We start from the raw sequence: 19,979 nt of genomic DNA, 5'->3' as shown, positions 1-19,979 counted from the left end.
AATTGTTTTACTTTGTTTTATATTATTAAATCATAAATATTAAACATTCTGTTATATATATATATATAATGTAAAACCGCTATATATGACGTTTTCTTGTGCTCATGAAAATGCAAATAAATTTCCATAATCATCATATATATTATATATCATATTAATTGTATTTATTTGTTTTATGTATATTATATTGTATTAAATATTAGTACGTTTTATTATATTAATTATATATTCTATTATTATATATAATGTATAAATAATGCATACAGAACAGAATATTCTGTTTTTAGTTAATTCTGTTGAATATTCTGCTGTATGTGAGGTAACAGATCTAAAAATGGTTGTAATCTTAATCAGTGGTACTATGTGTACTCAATGTTAAATTATCGGTTGAGTCATAAATCCGCTTTAGTTGGCTGAATCAGAGAAGGATGAGGATGATGCAGACATGTTATGCATAAGTTCTGAATCATGTCTGTGGTGTTTGAGTGTTTTATGTGCTGTTGGCCAGTAGAGGGCACAATCTCTGTTGTGCTGTCAGTCTTGAATGCTCTGCTTTCTGTGTATGTTTGAATTCTTCTAAATAACATTTCCGCTTTTCATTCTTCATATCTTACGCTGAGATCTCTACTGTGTCATGCAAAGCCCTTTTGTAAATGATGTCCATGCAGTCTTGTGTAAACATACTTCTATGGTGTTTTGTTTATTGACCCTCTAACTCTAGCACTCTCTATTCTAATTCTATTTAATCTATTTGACCTTCTATCACTTGCACTCTCTATTCATTTTCTAAGTGCTTGTATTTCTTTAAAAAAAAACCTCTAACACTAGCTTTTTCTATTCTATCCACGTAATGTTGCTGTTTGAGCATAAAAAACTTAAAAGCCTTTCAGAAATACATAATACATCATAAAAAACTACTGCAAAGTTACGATGCTCAAAGTTTAACGCAAGGGAGATATTGTCTTATACAGAATTGCTGATTGACCACCCCTTTAAAGTAAATATGTTAGGTGAAAGAGGTTCAGAGGACAAAGAGTTTGAGAACGTCTGCAAATAAGGAATAATGAGAATTTGTGAATTTTAATGAGTTTGAAAGACAAAAGCCTTTCAGTAATACACATTAATACATGGTTAACCTCCTGAGTGATCATTTAAATAAACATGAATGAGTTCATCAGTAGTTGATGCAATGTCGAAACACTTCTTAAACCTGAAATTATTTTTGTAAACCCATTGTTCAAACACTGTGTAGCCACCGGACTAATGACTGATAACTGTGCGAATGTCCACAAACACTTTCTGAGTGTATATAAGCGGCAGACTATTTTAGAAAGGAACATTTAAAATGTAAAAAAGAGGAATTAGAGAGAATCAGTAAATGATGAATACTTAATTTCTATTGTGGAAATAATATGTAATCATTTAATCTATAAAAAAGTAGACTTTAACTGTAGTCTGATTTAGTGTGACACAAGATTTACATAAATGTAATTACTTACCATTTCGGTTTGTTTCTCACCAAACCTTACCTTCAGAACGTTTGGAATATAGCCTACGCCACGAGATGCATATTATTTTATGACAGATTTGCATCCGCTTAAAGAATGAAAAGTTAAAAAACAACCTCTGCCATTAAATGGGTAAGTGTGAGCAGGACATTTGTGTCTGTGTGTGTTTCGAAAAAAAGAAGGTAGACCTAATAAGCCTTTAGAACATCATCTGACTAGTTACCCTAGTTAATTAAAACAGAAAAACATGACTACTGTCAAGCACAGAGCAGTATTGAAGTGCACAGGAAATATGTGTGTGTGTGTGTGTGTGCATGTACAGCTCAGGTACAGAGAGAGAGAGAGAGAGAGAGAGAGAGAGAGTTTACAGCTAGCTGTCAGAAGTTTCCACTGCTGCACACACAAGGAGCTGTGAGTGTTTATGAAGAACTCGAGCTGTTTAAATATCTCTGGTATGTGTGTGTGTGTGTGAGAGAGAGAGAGAGTGTGTGTGTGTGTGTGTGTGTGTGTGTGTGTGAGAAAGAGAGAGAGAGAGAGAGAGAGAGAGAGAGAGAGAGAGAGTGTGTGTGTGTGTGAGTGTGTAAATAAATAAATACATTTATGGACAAATCCTATATTTAAATTATATTACATATTTTATAAACTGTGCATAAAATATTAAAACAATCCTGAATCTTAAGACTTATAGTAAACCAACAACTAGTTATTATTAATTTTAGAATTTAATTATAAAGTTAAATTATTTAATTATTATCTAATTATTATTATAAGTCTTTATTAAAATCGTAAAATGGCATAATGAATATGGATTTTACTATTTAATCCAAGCTATAAAATATTTTATTTTGGTAGAAACTGTGACTAAAAATATATATTTTTAAAGTCCTTATCCTTAATTCTCATAGTAAATTATGAACAACTGAAAAAGTCATGCAAATTAATAAAGTCTTAAAACACACTAGCATTTTTATTACTAATAAAGATTTATTACATATTCTAAGCTCTAAAATATTTCATTAAAAACTGTGAACTGTATGATTATAAATATCTTTTAGGAATTTAAATATAAATTATATGAATATAAATATATGCAAATACATGTAAATATTTTCAAAATATAAACATAATAATAATAAATATACATAGTACACACACATATATTCTGTAAATAAAAACTTTTATTTTTGATGCGATTAATCGCAATGAATTGTTTGACAGCACTTATATATATAAATGCACAGACATATATGTATATGTATATATATATATATATATATATATATATATATATATATATATATATATATATATATATATACTAAATTATGCATAAATATAAATCTTTTATATATAAATCTAACAATTTTTCCTTAAAATATACCAGTAGCCTATGTGTGTGTATTTATACATGATAAATATACACAGTACACACACATATACTATGTAAACATTTTTTTTTTATTTTGATTATTATTAATCACAATTAATCCTTTTGCAACCCTTATTTACAGTATTAGTAAGCATTACGACTGTCTGACTGTAAACACATCTGCTGTTTGTCTGTTTATGACTGGAATCAGAATGAGAGCAGATGTGACATAACAGAGTGTTGTTTTTATCTAATTATAATAGCCACAGACTACGACAAACCCCTTAAAACATTATTTACTTTCATTATGAATCATATTTATCTGTGTGTCACAGTCTGGAGACACTTTTTGTATCCCATTCATCACACCTTCTTTTGTCCTGAAGAATTCCTCCAGAGAATAAACAGAGGACAGATGACGTGGATGGAGCTTTAAGATTTCAGTCCATTATTATTAACTGTGTGTGTGTGTGTGTGTGTGTGTGTGTGTGTGATGTATAAACACACACTCTGTGCTCAGCTGGCTGAATACACACTCTGATGATGAATCAGTGAAATCTCTGACCTTCATCACGTCTGAAGCAAGTTTCTTTCACGTGATGTTAGCGTGTCATCTAGCGGACAAAAACAGAACTGCAGTTACAACGCTTTAATCAGTCAGTTATTACATGTCTGCGCCAGTAGAGAGCGCAGCTGAGGCGACATTGTTCCTGCAGACAGACAGACACATCTACCCATCGATCTTTGTTATATAATATTAAATGCTAATTATATTCTTTATAACTATATACTGTATTCTACATAATATAACAATATTCTATATTATTTAATCTTATGCAATCTAAATGCATATATATCTTTATCTATATCTATCTATCTATCTATCTATCTATCTATATATATATATATATATACACACATATATATATGTAACACACAATATAACATATATACATATACATATACGTGTGTGTATATATATATAAATAATCTCTGGCAGATGCGTCAAGGTTTTTGACACACACACACACACACACACACACAGAAATTCCCAACCGGCAGGGATCTGCTCCACCGGGGGAAACGCCTTCTCGCCTCGAACCCGTTCTGTTTTAATTAGCCTCCCGGTGCCGCGGGTAATTACGGTAACGAGCCGCAAATGAACCGTAATGAACCGCATAATTCCTCAAAAAAAAAAAAAAAAAATCCCTCACACAAGAGGCGGCGCGAGGCTCGTGATTAATAACCGTCACTCAGGCATCGGCGGGGAAAAAAGGGCGCGCGAGGAGTTGACACGCATTACCCTCAGCGCTGCGCGGCGAGACCCCGTATGTCAGCCCCCGCGCGCCTCCCGCGCTTCCACAATCATTTCCCGCCAATGATCAGGAGGTGTCCGCAACGGCGCTTCCTCACCTCACACCCCCCGTCAGCCACACGCAGCGCGACACACACACACACACACACACCGGGAGGAGCCGTCTACCCTTCCGTCACCCATACCCGCCCCTGAGGACGGTGCGTCGTTGGCGGCGTCAATATTATTTATTATTCCCGTTAGTCTCGGTATTTAGCGCCGCAGCTGCTCACGGTGATCGTTAAAACGGACGCGTCTCGTTGTTTTGTGGCGCGTGTTTTTTCTTGTAACGGGGATTATTGAGGCGGCATCAGCGCGCGGTGATGCTCTCCGTTAAAGGATCTTGAAGCGTCGCGAGTCTAAAGGTAAAGCTCGTCCATTTTCCGTCCTCCGCCTCCCCCCTCATTCACCCCCTCCCCCTCCTCCTCCCGTCTCTCTCTCGCTCTCTCTCTCTCTCTCTCTCTCTCTCTCTCTCTCTCTCTCTCTCTCTCCTGACGTGCGATGGCCAAGAGAATTAATCCGTCGCCTTTAATTGCACCGTGGTGTCCAGCGGTCTAACGCCCTTAATGACCTCTGATCCGCGCGTCGCTGCCGCAGCAGGCGGAGAGTAATTACCGTAATTGATGCTCGAGGCGACGGCAGCGGGGGGTGTTCGGGAGGGGGGGGGGTCTCTCTCTCTTTCTCTTTCACATAAACACACATATAACACGGTAACTTTCTTCTCCACGGCTTATTCTCGCTATTTCTGTTGTTCCTCCAATTAAAACAATAACACACTGAAGGGCAGGCCTGATGGTGTTAGATACAATGCTCTGTATTGTCCTAAATTATATCATGCATATGCAAAAGAAATGTACATAAATGCATAAAAACCTTTGCTATTTATCTGAGCGATATTTTTAAATTGTTTTTAAATTAAGTATTTCCATGGCTTTATTATTATTATTTTAGGATCGTTTCTTTGTGGAGTCTTATTTTTTGATGTCATTAATATTGTTTAAATTTGGTTCTAAAATATCCATTATGCAATTTTGTGTACATCCTTTATTATTTAACGAAGCATTCTCTGTTTTCTGTAAATAATTTGAGCAATAAATTAAATATGCATTATAATTTAGGAAATGGGAAGAAACAATGGACATTAAAAAATATACATAAAGGCAGAAGATTTTTTGCTACTTATCTGAACAATGTTTTTTAATTGTTTTAATCTTAATTAAACTGTATCTCGTGTGTTTCCAGGGTTTTATTTTTTTCACACATTTTATTTTAGGATCTTGTTTTCATAGTGGATTCTTATTCTTTATGACATTAATATTGTTTAAATTAGGTTCTAAAATATTCATTATGCAGTTTTGTGTACATCCTTTATTATTTAACTGCATTATAGATGCATTATAATGGATTTATGAGCATTAAAACGGCACATAAATGCATAAAAATCCTTTGCTATTAATTCAACCCACATTTTTCTTACACTTTTGATAGAAATTTGTATCAAATATGTGTACAGTTTTAAATTGAGAATTTCGGCTATATTTTATTTTGAAACACAACGAGAATCAATTACGAAGAGTCAAATAAGATTTGTTTTCTTTATTTTTCACAATCCTAGGATCATATTTTGATTCTTAACTGACTCTTATGTGATTCATTTTGGTTCTAAACTACCATTATTCAAGTTTCTATGCATCCTTTAGGATTTGACTAAATATTGTCTGTAAATAAATGAAATATTTCTGAACTGCTATTCCGCTTCGTTGATGAACATCTTGGTTCACCTCCACCTCCTCTCTTTCCTCCACAGGACCACTGCCGTGGATGGTTGGGCGTAAGTGCGTGTTTGTTTTGCTCTGATGGCGAACATGAGCAGTAGTGTGTGCATGGAGACCCCACACGCTCATGGCCACGCCCACGGCCACACCCACAACTACAACCCCACCCCTGGGCGGGACTTTCCTCTACAGATCGACTCGTGTGTGAACCCCGTGTTGGACTACAGCACGCAGATGGAGCGATACCGCTCTTTTGCCACCTTCTATAAGAACAGCACGGCCACCGCGACCCCGTTTCCCCAGACCGCCAAAATCACGCGAATTGCCACGCCCCTTTTCCCCTCGGCCCGCCTATCGGCGATGCCGCCTTGGCCCTGCGACAACGCCATGCTATGGGGGCGAAAGCCTGCGACAGTCAACGTTAACGGACCTCACACACATCGGACTGGAATGTCGAGGGCGGAGCCTGTGAACATGCACATGTCTGGCAAACACATTCCACAAGACTCCGCCCTCTCGATGGGCGCTGACAACTTCCTGTCACCGCTGGCCGCGGAGCAATGCCGCGGTCTTCCCGTAACGGGGGCTGATTGCATGAACCGACTGAAGTGTCCACCGTCTGTGCCGCCCGGAGAGGCGGACCGAGGCGGGACGTTCGGAGGGATGCCCCCATTGGGGGGTCTGTCGCTCCCACCAGGGGTCATCGTCATGACGACGCTTCACTCTGGTGCAGGGTCGTCGGGGGTCACGATGTCAGACAGCGCGTTTCAGATCGCCAACGCGGCGGCGGACTGCCAGCACAGTGGCTCGTCTTGCTCTGGTTCGCCCGCCGGCCTTAACGGAAACGGCAACGGGAGTTGCAGCAGCGCTAGCAGCAACGGTAGCGGAGCGGCTAAGCGCAAACGTAAACGCTGCGGCGTCTGCGCCCCCTGCAGGAGGCTCATTAACTGCGGCGTATGCAGCTCCTGTCGAAACAGAAAGACGGGTCATCAGATCTGCAAGTTCAGAAAGTGCGAAGAACTCAAGAAGAAACCGGGCAGCACGATGGAGGTGGGATTCTCACACACACTCACACATATGCCGGGAGGTCTGGAGTGGGCTGTTTAATTGGGAATGATGTGGCTGGGGGTTTGGAGTAGAGCCCAGTCTTGGCACAAGCAGCCATAATTAACCATCACGCATTAATGTGTGTGTGTGTGTGTGTGTGTTAGCTGATGGTTTGAGCCCTCTTAGGCTGGAAAAATGCCCTTAGACTCAAGCACACACTTTATCGCTCTCGCACACACACACACAGCCGGTATTGAAGGCTGAGAGATGAGGCAACATGTTGTAAGTTCTCTGTAATAATACAAAGACAGCTTAATCTATTCACAACCCGCTAACACAACTCACCAGAATCAAGATCAGACCATCACAAACCAGCCCAGTGCCATCAGATCTAGTTGTGGAGAGCTTAATCTGGCCAAGAACCGCCAATTTAAAAAGTGATCGCATTAGCTCTATTATTAAAAGTGTAGAGAGGGGTCAAAGTGACTTTGAAATTAATTATCTTTCCCATTGAAATGACTGGATTTCACTGGATTTTTCTGAACTATGGTAAATTTGAAGATTTTAAAGGCCTTTCACAGCAATAACAATGATGTTCAGTTTATTCTAAGTGTGCATTGCCGTTTTGTGTTCTGCCGCTTTAAAGTCGGATGGATTCCAAGTGGCTGTTTTTATCACTCACCACCTAAAAATATATATATATTCTGAAAGTGATTCCAACAATACTGTTTCTCTGTGTCAATATAGTTGTGGCGTGGACTTCAATATTCTCAAAGAATTAAAACTTACCATTATAGTTACCCTTCTTGGTGTGGACGGGCTTTAAGAGATTGTTTGGAGCCTCCTTGGCACTGCATTTGGGATGTCTCCATATAATATAATATAAGCAATCTAAACTAAATTCCTGATATATATTTTTATGTATTCCCTGGGAACTGAACCCAAAACCTTGGTGTCGCCAATGGTATGCTCTACTTTTTGAGCAACAGAAATGCCTTAGTAGCAAGTGTGAATTTAGTGACTAAATGTTTCATAATTACATTTATGCATTTAGCAGATGCTTTTATCCAAAGTGAAACAAAAGCATTCAAGAATTCAGTTAACAAGAAGAGTCAATAATAAACAGTCGTCTCAGCTAACGGAAATGTGGTTGTGAGGGCCTTTGCATGCAGATGGTCGGGTTGGTCTGTTGTTTTCGTTTTCCCAATTTAATTCTTGTTTTCGATGAATCAATATTTTGAATCATTGCATATCACTGCTAAGATGATTCACACCATTGTACAAACATCCAACACATAAATTCTGTGATTAATTGGGTCATTATATGAAGCTTAAATGGAATCTCTCCAGAATTCCCACGGTCTCTTGTGTCTTTCCTCAGAGAGCACCGTCAGTAGGAGCCGCCGACACTTTCCGCTGGTTCTTCTGAAGAACCCGCCACCGATCCACATCATACAACCGGACTCAAACACTAGAAGAACTGCAGGTCATACCCCTACAATCTACCCTTCCCCTCAGGACTCACTGTGGCCCGTTTAGCACTGGGGGCGTCAGGTGCACATGCTCCACCGAAGAGACATCGAGGGCAAGTCTCTGGGTCTCAGACTGACCTCACCTCAACCAAACACCAACGGACGTAGAGAGACAGGGACTTGAATTCAGTCGTATAAAAACAACAAAAAAAAATAAAGAATACAAATCTAAAAGAAACATAAAACAAAGTATTCATATACCAAACCCAAAATTCATTCAATTTGAATTTGAAAGTGACATTCAGCCAAGTATGGTGACCCATACTCAGAATTCGTGCTCTGCATTTAACCCATCCAAAGTGCACACACACAGAGCAGTGAACACACACACTGTGAACACACACCCGGAGCAGTGGGCAGCCATTTTTATGCTGCGGCGCCCAGGGAGCAGTTGGGGGTTCGATGCCTTGCTCAAGGGCACCTAAGTCATGGTATTGAAGGTGGAGAGAGAACTGTACATGCACTCCCCCCACCCACAATTCCTGCCGGCCCGAGACTCGAACTCACAACCCTTCGATTGGGAGTCCGACTCTCTAACCATTAGGCCACGACTTCAACATTTACTCACCCTCATGTCATTCTGATCACTTGCTTGCTTCTACGGAAGACAAAAGAAGGTTATTTGAAGGGCATGCATTGAAGCGAATGAGCTCTGTCAAACTCTAAAATGACAAAACAAACAGTATTGTAATCCATAAGATTAATGCACTACATTTCAGGTTCTCTGAAGTCTGTTTGGTGTTGGGAAAAGACACACGTTTAGTCACAAACAACCATTTGACTTCCCCTTTCATTTGATTGAAAGGAACAACCAGGATATTCTTTAAAAATTCACCTTGTTCCACAAAAGTAAGTCATACAGGTTTAGGTTTATAAAAGCCGTCCATACGATTAATGCACTATATTATGGGTTCTCCGAATTCGTTTTGTTAAAAAACTTGACGTATTTTCACTCTCAAAATATTTTAGCACATTTGACCTCCTCTTTCATTTGATTGAAAGGAACAATCAGGATATTTGTGAAAACTTGTCCTCGTTCCACAGAAGAAAGCAAGTCATACAGATTTGAGACGAGTAAGTGACAACAGAAGGTTTGTTTTTTGAGCGAACAGTTCCTTTAAGCCACCTTTCTGTTGCATGGGTAGAAAAGTGTTTTGTTTTTAACTGAAGACTTTAAGAAAATGACTTTGTTTATTGCTGTCGTGACGCCTCACTGTCTTGATGAATAAGAGACTCTTAGGATGGCTTGTTGATTAAATGTGATCCTTTTTGAACTGTGACTTTCTGTGCGTCTCCTTTATTTGTGCAGAACACCCCATCATGCATTTATACACCACTAACATGTTTTGTAAAATGCATAACGCTCACAAAGGAGTCATGAAGAGGTTCGATTTGAGCTAGATAAGGCGTATCCGAGGGCTGGCAGTGCGACGTGATAAGATGTCATTTGGAGAGCGTTTAAATGGCGTTTCTAATTCTGATCCCTTCGAGCACAGATGAGCAGGAAAAGATGGCGGAGGCATATCTCGGCGTTAAAGCGCTCAGCACATCACTGTACATGTCATCTCTTTATTGTTGGGCCTCTATGACGACTCCCATGTTGCTAGGCAACATGAATTACAATGACATGAAGTCCTGTGTTCTAGAATGAGGGAGGGGCTGAGAGATGCCTTCACTCTGCCTGAGATTTACATCACACACGTCGCCTGTGTGTGTGTGTGTGTGTGTGTGAGGGACACACACAGGGACAAAGACATATTGTCTTGCCATATATATATATATATATATATATATATATATATATATATATATATATATATATATATATATATATATATATATTTATAATAAAAACCTATAATAATAATAATAATAATATATATATATATATATATATATATATATATATATATATATATATATATACACACACACATTTACATTTAATCATTTAGCAGACGCTTTTATCCAAAGCGACTTTCAAATGAGGAGAACAACAGAATATTTATATAAAAGGCTAAAAAGGCATGAATATTTCCATGCAAGAACCAGCACTGTGCTGTAAATATAATGAGCAGGTTCTCTGGTTTTTGCCTGTAAACCTGTCCTAAATTCACAGGACTAGTAAGAGCACAAAGACAGCAGCAGAGAGACACTGACGGCTCGTGCTTTGATGAACGCCGCTGTTAATCCCCACACACTCAGCTTCTGCTCTGGATGCACGCGAACGCTGGGATTTCAAGCATCATTAACTTAAGGCTTTATAGACTGCAATTAATTGTTTTAATTGAACTATTTTCCAGCTCACCAGGCAAATGATTTATCAAGAGAATTATAGGAAAAACCATCCTATTTTAGGGCCTTTTTTTTTTTTTTTTTTTTTTTTTTGAATTCTCATGGCTGTGATGTATTAAGAATGTTTCGTTTTAAGTGTTTTTTACATTTCTATTGTTTGTGAATTATTGCGAATCTCTTTAATGTGACGAGTATTACATATCAGCTTGCTTACATTTTAAAAGCTGTTCCACAAATACTACCATGATGAATAAATATAATAAAATATATGGTTTTGCATTTCTGTGATGACAATGACAATTTTGGAAGCACATTAAAAAAAAGAATTGTGCTTAATTGTCATGAAAATGATGTTACAATGCAACACAAAATATTATTCATAATATTCAAATTTTGTTAATTTAAGTTTTATTTTGATTTCATTTCAATTATCTACAACAAGTAAAACAGTTGATATCAAATGTATCAGATACATTCATATCAAATATTATTAATATTATTAATAAAAAATCAGTTATTACACACATAGCCTAAGGCGAACCCACATAGTTACGTCTAATTAATCAGTTGCCCTGAAAATTAAAATATATGACCCTGGATACATCATCTGAAAGCTGATTAAATCATCTTTCCATTGATGTATGGTTTGTTAGGAGGACAATATTTGTCTGAGATACAACTATTTGAAAATCTGGAATCTGAGGGAGCAAAAAAATCTAAATATTGAGAAAACCATCTTTAAAGTTGTTCAAATGAAGTTCTTAGCAATGCATATTACTAATCAAAAATTAAGTTTTGATATATTTACAGTAGGAAATTTACAAAATATCTTCATGGAACATGATCTTTACTTAATATCCTAATGATTTTTGCCATAAAAGAAAAAATTATCATTTTGACCTATACAATGTATAGCTTTCCATTTCTACAAATACACCTTCACTACTGATGACTGCTTTTGTGCTCCAGGGTCACGTTAAAATACAAAAGATAAAATAAAGCAATAAAGGTGTCTTATTAGATAAGTCAATTGCAGTAAACCTCAAGTAACATTAAAAAATAATGAAACTAATTGTGAATAACCATTATAATGTATGTTTGTGTGTGTTTGTCCAGTGTTGGATTACTGTTGTTTAAGACACACAACAGGAATGAGGAACGAGTCTAAACTCTAAACTCCAGCGCTGGTTGTGTTTGCCGTCTCAGTCTCTCAGCCGGCACATTTCAGGCGGGATCTCCGTCATGTCAAACTCACGGATGGCAAACGGCACGTCACGCCACTTTCTGAAGTACTCCTGCCTGCGAGTGACGCAATCCCGCACCACGAAACTCTGGATCTTCAACAGCGGCAGATCCTGGAGTCAAATGATGACAAGAATTCATCCGTTTAGGATCACATTTTAACTATATATTTTGCACAAAGCTGGGTAGCAACTAATCTGGATTATGTAATCAGATTCCAAAAATTAGGTACTTGTAATTGGAGTACATTGCATCTTATTTTTACTTTTTATTACATCTCAAAGAGGCACAAAATCACTTTCACAGACTTTTACATTAACTGTTCCCTCCTGGTGGAATGACCTGCCCAACTCAATCTGAGCTTTAGCCATCTTCAGTAATCGGCTAAAAACACATCTCTTCCATCTTTATTTTACCCTTGAATTCTAGCATTCTCTATTCTAATTCTATTTTATCTATTTGTTTAATTTTTCTTTAAAAAAACTTAACCCTCTATCACGTGCATTCTGTTCGTTTTCTAACTGCTTGTTTTTCTTTTAAAAAAATCTCTAACACTAGGTTTCTATATTCTTTTTTCATTATATCTACTTGTTTTCTTTGTGTGTGTGTGTGTGTATGTGTGTGTGTATATATATATATATATATATATATATATATATATATATATATATATGTTATATATATAACAACATTTTTGATATGTATGTTTTTATGGTCACATTGACATGCAGCTAAAAACAAATAAAATATTTATATTTTTAGCATTTAAGTCTTTATTTTTATTTTACATTTTTATGATTTATTAATTATCATCTTTTTAATCAAACCCCTTAGAGTTCTTACATTAAGCAAACCCAGGTGTATAATGTAATGTTTAATCCATTTTATAATGATGATAAAAAAAATAGAATGTGTTTATTTTATATCAACACTGTAAGTTTAATGGTAAGAAATGGTAAGTAAAAAATAAGTTTGACCAAAAAAAGTGATCAAAAAAGTAGTACATTACCTAAAATGAGTAACTTAGATTACATTACTAACTACAGTTTTCATCATGTAATCAGACTAATCTACCCAGCACTGATCTTGCTTTATGTCAGAACTGTTTAAGTGTTGTTCTATGTACACACAAATACAAATACTTTAAGATTTACAAATATATGTCAGATTTGACTGGTTGGAGTCCTAGTTTCATCTGCCCAGAATCAGGGTTATTATTGTTAACTAAATCTAAAACCTTTTTTTTTTTTTGTTACAAATAAAACAAACATTAACTAAAATAAAATAAAATAATAATAAAAAAAATTATTCCAAATCAACACTAAATAAACACATCTTAATTTAACTGTACTAAAATAACTAAAGTAACTAAAAACTTATAGAAAATTATAAGTTTTTATTATTATTTTATTATTTTATTTATTATTTTATTTTATTAAGTTTTTATTATTAAGAAATTATAAACAAAATTTAAATGAAAGATATTTTTGAAAAAAATAAAATCTAATTCAAAATATAAACAAAAACGAATAGTATATTATACTAAAATAAGACTGCTCAGAATCTCTTGCTGGATATTAAAATGCTCAGCGTCACCTGGATAGTGGTGTAAGAGGTGACGAGGCCCCAGTCGTGTTTGCACTCAGCACAGAGCAACTTCTCTTTCTTTTTGAAGCCACAGAAGTCTCTTGGGTTCTTATGGGCAACAGTTGTACAGCGCTTGAACATGGAGCGATCCAGAACGATATGATGAGCACCCTGCGGGACGGAGAGAATGAGAGAAACGAACATAGCGATGGTACAAAATGAACACTTCCCTAGAAAATATTTCAATAATTTAACAACATTCATATGTTCATGGTTCAATGGAAGCTTTGATTTTTTATTATTCTGTGGCAAAAACAAGTTTCTTCCAATATTTTTACTGTAATTATGTAGACAAACTTTAATGCTGGCTTGTGAAATCCTAGCTGTAGTTTAAAAAGCTTGGCATTTGAAGGTTTTAAGTATTTTTTTACGTTTGATGTAGTTTGAAAAACCTGAAGGTTAAGTATTTTTTAAATTTGAAATAGTTTGGAAAGTTTGAAGTTCAAAAGTTAAGTATTTTAAAGTTTAAAGTAGTTTAAAAGTTTTATTTTGTAGGTTCTTAATATTTTGAAGTTTGAAGTAGTTTGAAAAGCTTGAAGTCTGAATGTTTTAAGTATTTCTAAGTTAAACGTAATTTAAAAAGCTTTAAATTTGAAGGTTAAGTATTTATAAGTATGAAGTAGTTTAAAAGCATGAAGGATTTAAATACTTGTAAGTTAAAAGTAGTTTAAAAACTAAGTTTGTACATTTTAAGTATTTTCAATTTGGAAGTAATTCAAAAAGTTTTAAGTTTGAAGGTTAAGTACAAGTTTGAAATAGTTTAAAAGCTTGAAGGATTTAAGTATTTTTAAGATTGAAGTAGTTTAAAAAGCTTGAAGTCTGAAGGTTTTAAGTATTTTTAGGTTTAATGTAATTGGAAAAGCTTTAAGTTCGAAGGTTAAGTATTTTTAAGTTTGATGTAGTTTAAAAAGCTTTAGGTTGGAGGGCTTTTATATAATTTTAAGTTTGAAAAGCTTGAAGTTTGAAGGTTTTAAGTAGTTTTAAATTTTAAAAGCTTTAAATTTGAAGGGTTTAAGTATTTTTAAGTTTGAAGTATTTTTAAAAAGCCTGAAGTCTAAAGGTTTTAAGAAGTTTTAAGTTTGAAGGGTTTAAAAGGCTTGAAGTCTGAAGGTTGTAAGTATTTTTAAATTTGAAAATCTTGAAGTTTGAAGGGTTTAAGCATTTTTAAGTTTAAAAGGCTTGAAGTTTGAAGGGTTGAAGTATTTAATTATGAAGGTCATACCTGCACGACTCTGATGTCGTCACTCATGCATGCAAACCTCTTGCACTTGCTGCACAGGAGCTCGTAACTGCCCTGGGTTTTGGGTTTTTCGGGACTGGCGCTGATTAGATCTCTCCGGGTTTTATCGTCCTTCTGCAGCTTGTCCACCTGAACACACACATGTTCGTGCTGTCTAGCGATGTCATGCAGCAGAGATGCACCAATGTTTATAACATGCAGTGGAAGTGCAGAACCTGGTTGCTGATGTCAGGATGCTTCTGCAGCTGCTCGATGGCCTCCTCCACCATCTTCTCCTTAAACATGTTTAGTTTCTCCTTCTCAATGCACTCCTTACTACTAGAGATCAAGAAACACCGGCTGCCCTCCACCCGACCACGACCTACACACACACACACACACACAACACACACACACTTATGCATCAGAGTGTGTGTATGTGTGTGTGTTTGTGTGTGAAAGCATGTGCATATGTTTGTTACCTCGAACTTGCACCATCTTCACCACGTTTCCCAAATACTCATACATCAGAACCAAGTTGCACTGTGGGATATCGATGCCTTCGTCAGCGACCGATGTGGCGATGAGCATCTTACTCTGATCAGAGCCCTTAAAAGAGTCCAGAATCCATTTCTTATTGTTCAGAGTCATTCCTGTAGCACAAAAACACAAACACACATCACATCTGACATAAAACCATTTTTTTTTTTTTTATTCATTATTTGAAATAAGAAATGTTAATTGAAAAAATCAGCTAGTTACAAAGACAACATTTCTCATTTTCATTTTCATTCAGTTTATAACTTGAAGTCTTATAATAACTAAAACCAAAAAACAAATAAATGAAAATACACAGACAAAACACAACAAAATTACAAAAACGTTAAACTTAAATGAAAAAATATAAATAAAAATAAAATCTAATTTGAAATATTAACAATAACTATGAACATTAAACTAAGAATTATTTCATAGGGCTACACGATTTAGATAAAATCTTATTGTGAATATTCTCATAAAAAAAAAAAAAAAATTGTAAAAATAAAAGCTCAAGGTTTGCTGTGCTTGTTTGTTTGGCCAGAAAAATTTTGATTATATATCAATATGAATATAAAATAATAGTAATAATTGTACTGTAAAATACAATTATTATCATCATTAATAAATGTAAAAATTAAACAAAATAGGAAATCTTAAAAAATAATGCATTATAATAATTACTTTATAATATTTTTATTAAGTTATATAAATAAAATAATTAAAACAACAACAACAACAACAATTATTATTTTAAATAACAATTTAATTATTACATTCTGAAACACCATGAGCTTTTATTTTGCCCGAACTGGTTTTTGTCTAGATTCCAGCACTGCTTTTTAATGTTAATATGTAAATATATGTCAATTTGTCAGCAAAACTAATTTCAAACATTGAGTCATGAGACAAAAATTCAGAGTGTTTTGCATGTGTGTGTGTGTGTGTGTGTGTGTGTGTGTGTGTGTGTGTGTGTGTGTGTGTGTGAATTTCCACCTGAGCCGGTAAAGTTGGATTTTCTGCCTTTTCCTATCAGAACCCCAGGCTTCAAGAACTTGAGGGAATCATCAATCCATTTCTTTATTGCCTTATTTATATATATGTTAAAAAACACACGTAAATAAGACATCACATTTGTGACCCTGGACCACAAAACCAGTCATAAGTGTACATTTTTTTAAATTAAGATTTATACTTACTTTCATAGTACATTATACTTATAGCTTTCCATTGATGTATGGTTTGTTAGGAGGACAATATTTGTCTGAGATACAACTATTTGAAAATCTGGAATCTGAGGGTGCAAAAAAATCTAAATATTGTGAGAAAATCATCTTTAAAGTTGTTTAAATGAAGTTCTTAGCAATTCATATTACTAATCAAAAATGAAGTTTTGATATATTTACGGTAGGAAATGCTTACAGTATTTAAATTTAACATGATCTTTACTTAATATCTTAATGATTTTTGTCATAAAAGAGAAATGTATAATTTTGACCCATACAATGTATTGTTGTCTATTGCTACAAATATATCTGTGCTACTGATGACTGCTTCTGTGCTCTGGTCACATTCAAAGACACATGCAGAAGTCACGGAGGTCAGACTCACGTCGGCGAGGGCGCGTGTCTTAATGAACATAACGGCGCGTGTCTGATCATTGCTGTGGTATTCCTCCTCCAGGATGAACCTCAGCTCATCTAGTTTAGGGTTCTGCTCCCCCTCGGTGGCCAGCTCCAGTAACTGCAGCCGCTGACCTGCGTCACACACACTCAGACTCGAATCAGTGTGTAATGCTCCGCTGTCTGTCAGCTCAGTGAGAGGAGGATTCTTACAGTCGTAGAGCGCGGTGAGTTTCCTCTCGGTCTCGTCGTAGCCAGCGTCCCGGACCTGCTCAAAGAACGCGTCCAGATAATCCAGCGCATCTTTAGTCCGCGCGTCTTCATTAATGATCAGAGCATCCTTATATTTCTGAAGAAGAAAAGAGAACTACAGTCAGATTCCGATCACTCAATTTAAAATAAATATCTGATAAATAACGGATCAAAATAATTATATTATTATAGTAACACTTTTTAAAATAATCTTAATTTAACATTGGTTAACATATCATGAACAATGAACCATACTTTTGTGGCATTTAATAATCTACAGTAATATTTATTCACGAACTTTCTATTGATCACTGTTAATTCTATCTATCTATCATCTATCTATCTATCTGTCTAAATGTCTGTCTGTCTATCTATCTGTCTGTCTGTGGGTTAGGTGATGTCATGCTTGTCATGTGAAACACAGCAGCCACAATAGCACTGTATAACTCATAGGTTTATGTTTTATTTGTGGGCCAATGGCATCTAAAAGACTGAAAACACCTAACTTAAAGCCTCCTTTACATATCACATAATTCTCAATAAGACTTTCATTATCTCCAATAAGATAAAACAATCCTGCAGGAACTAAAAGTGTTTCCAGGATGTTTCATTCATTCATCTGTCCAGTAACATTTTCCAACACAACACAGATATACTTCTGATGTAACGCAATATTCATTAAGACTCTAATCAGACGACAAACTGAAGGATGTTTTGACAAAGATAACAAGCAGGTTTGCTACAGTCTTTATGGAACTGATTAGCTGCTTAAGTTGCGTCGGTGTTTATTCATTAACTCTCACCTTTATCCAGGTAGTCCGTCATGAAGTTCTTGATGAGTGACGGTCGTAAAAACCTCGTGATATAATCGCTAAAGCGCCACAAATTCTGCTTTTCCAGCTTGTACATCTCTGCAGCGATTCCTGACTAATCCCGAGCTTCACAGCTGATCCAGAAACAAAAGCGAAAGTACACGCGAGGAAACGAAACACATATTACTTTACCAAAAGTGTCTCAAGACCTAGCGATGCTGCCTTGTTAGTGAGCGCAGGACGCTGTGGTGTCCAAACATGCTGCCTTGTTAGTGAGCGCAGGAGGTTTTGAGACACGGCCAACACTCCCAAACTTTGGCCGTTTATTTGTAGTCCTATGCAGTGCCGGCCCGAGCCTCTTGGGGGCCCTAAGCAGAATTTGATTTGGGGAACCCCCTACCACCACGCGGAGTCACCTGAGCTTTAAGATTATTGACACAAATGTCACGCTATAATGTTACATTATAAATGAATACAGTGAGATTATGTATTAATAACAAAATAAATAATAAAAAAATTGATACTTAAAATACTTTACTCTTAAACTTCTGAATACAAACTGTCACAAAACATGAAATAAATAATTTTCAAATGGCAAAAATGGGAAATGGTCCAACTGCTAGAATGCACTTTGTTTTTTGGAGTGAATTTGCCATAACCTTTCTCCAAAACTACACAGTAAAAATATTTGAAACTTAATACAGTAATAATAAGGATCACTAAGAACAGGAATCAACTGAAAAAACGTGCAAACCTATAAAGCAAAGATTTTTATGAGTGTTTGAAAATGGGTAATGGTGCAACTGAATGCACTTTTGTTTTTTGGAGTGATTTTGCCATTAATTTTCTCCAAAACTATACAGTAAATGATAATTCAGTAATATTCAGGGTCAATGTTAAAAGTAATCAATTGGAAAAATGAGCAAACCTTTTAAGGAAAGCTTTTTACGAGTAAGTGCTTTTTATGAGAAAAGAGTGAGAATGCACATTGAGTTTTGGAGTGATTTGCCTTTAAAGTCTTACCATCAGACTTTAGACATTTCCTGTGTTTCCACAATGCCCCAAAATCATGACAAACCCCAAAAGAGTGACAAGAATCTGTGTAAATGGTTACTGTTTGCCCTTTAGCAGTTTTGCAAGCCTCAGTCAATGCTACTGATTCAGCTGCTTGTGCAAAGCAATGCGCGGGGAGTGCTCCAGATGTTACTGTTGCGTATGCAGTGGTTACGGCTTAACGTGCTCAGTTTTTGCCATTTTTTGTGTCTCTAGATGCTGAACCATCATCTAATAGAATTAAGTCAGCATTTTCTAAGGGAGTTTCTTTTAAATCTGGTCTTGGTTTGTAGACCTGTTCGTATGAGGCAACACAATCATGTTCCTCCCCATCCTGCTTCGTAGGGAGCAGTGTAGCTGGATTTAACACCGTGCATCTTTTAATCGTGATGTTTGGCATTTCCAACAAAACTGCATTGTACCTGAGCCATCTGTCGGTTGACAAATGGGATGTTTTCTGCTCTAACAGGATCATAGAGACCACGAGCAAAGTACCCCACAATTTCCCTTGAAGATAAAATACCTTTTTCTGCAGATGCAACAGCTCTCAGGCATTTTGGCAAGCCTGCCGCTTCCGGATCGAGCTTACTTGAAAAATAGGCCACAGGTCTCCCCCATGATCCTGTAACAGAACAGAAGTCATGAACCCATTCTCTCATCAACACTTTGTTCAAAATTTCTCACTGGGTCTGGGAGTCCCAGCGTTGGTGATGTT

The 19,979-nt window shown here is 36.1% G+C and overlaps 2 protein-coding genes across 2 annotated transcripts; one reads left to right on the top strand and one right to left on the bottom strand.

Moving 5' to 3' along the window:
- The first annotated feature begins 4,239 nt into the window (after positions 1-4,239).
- On the top strand, positions 4,240-8,716 carry LOC109099511 (CXXC-type zinc finger protein 4-like). Its single transcript, XM_042750890.1, has 3 exons — positions 4,240-4,596; positions 6,039-7,056; positions 8,435-8,716. Exons 2-3 carry the CDS (start codon positions 6,088-6,090, stop codon positions 8,480-8,482), a joined length of 1,017 nt encoding a protein of 338 aa, XP_042606824.1. The 5' UTR covers positions 4,240-4,596; positions 6,039-6,087; the 3' UTR covers positions 8,483-8,716.
- Positions 8,717-11,811: 3,095 nt separating this feature from the next.
- Positions 11,812-19,882, bottom strand: LOC109099197 (antiviral innate immune response receptor RIG-I-like). The gene is made up of 11 exons (XM_042750556.1): positions 19,854-19,882; positions 19,687-19,771; positions 18,203-18,211; positions 17,361-17,496; positions 17,137-17,282; positions 16,522-16,612; positions 15,471-15,641; positions 15,225-15,370; positions 14,992-15,138; positions 13,719-13,880; positions 11,812-12,235 (listed from the first exon to the last, which is right to left on the bottom strand). The coding sequence occupies exons 1-11, from the start codon at positions 19,880-19,882 to the stop codon at positions 12,083-12,085; spliced, it is 1,275 nt and encodes a 424-aa protein (XP_042606490.1). The 3' UTR covers positions 11,812-12,082.
- Between the last annotated feature and the right edge of the window lie 97 nt (positions 19,883-19,979).

This window comes from Cyprinus carpio, chromosome B23, assembly GCF_018340385.1.
Source record: "Cyprinus carpio isolate SPL01 chromosome B23, ASM1834038v1, whole genome shotgun sequence".
Lineage (NCBI taxonomy): Eukaryota > Metazoa > Chordata > Actinopteri > Cypriniformes > Cyprinidae > Cyprinus > Cyprinus carpio.
The sequence above is the reverse complement of the archived record's forward strand: the minus strand, read 5'-3'. Positions and strand labels throughout refer to the sequence as shown.

Coding starts and splice junctions, on each gene's coding strand:
- LOC109099511 (XM_042750890.1), top strand. CDS start 6,088: ATGGCGAACATGAGCAGTAGTGTGTGCATGGAGACCCCACACGCTCAT. Junction 7,057..8,434: donor AACCGGGCAGCACGATGGAG/GTGGGATTCTCA, acceptor GTCTTTCCTCAG/AGAGCACCGTCAGTAGGAGC.
- LOC109099197 (XM_042750556.1), bottom strand. CDS start 19,882: ATGGGGGAGACCTGTGGCCTATTTTTCAA. Junction 15,371..15,470: donor GAAGATGGTGCAAGTTCGAG/GTAACAAACATA, acceptor GTGTGTGTGTAG/GTCGTGGTCGGGTGGAGGGC. Junction 12,236..13,718: donor CCTCTTACACCACTATCCAG/GTGACGCTGAGC, acceptor ATTTGACTCCAG/GATCTGCCGCTGTTGAAGAT.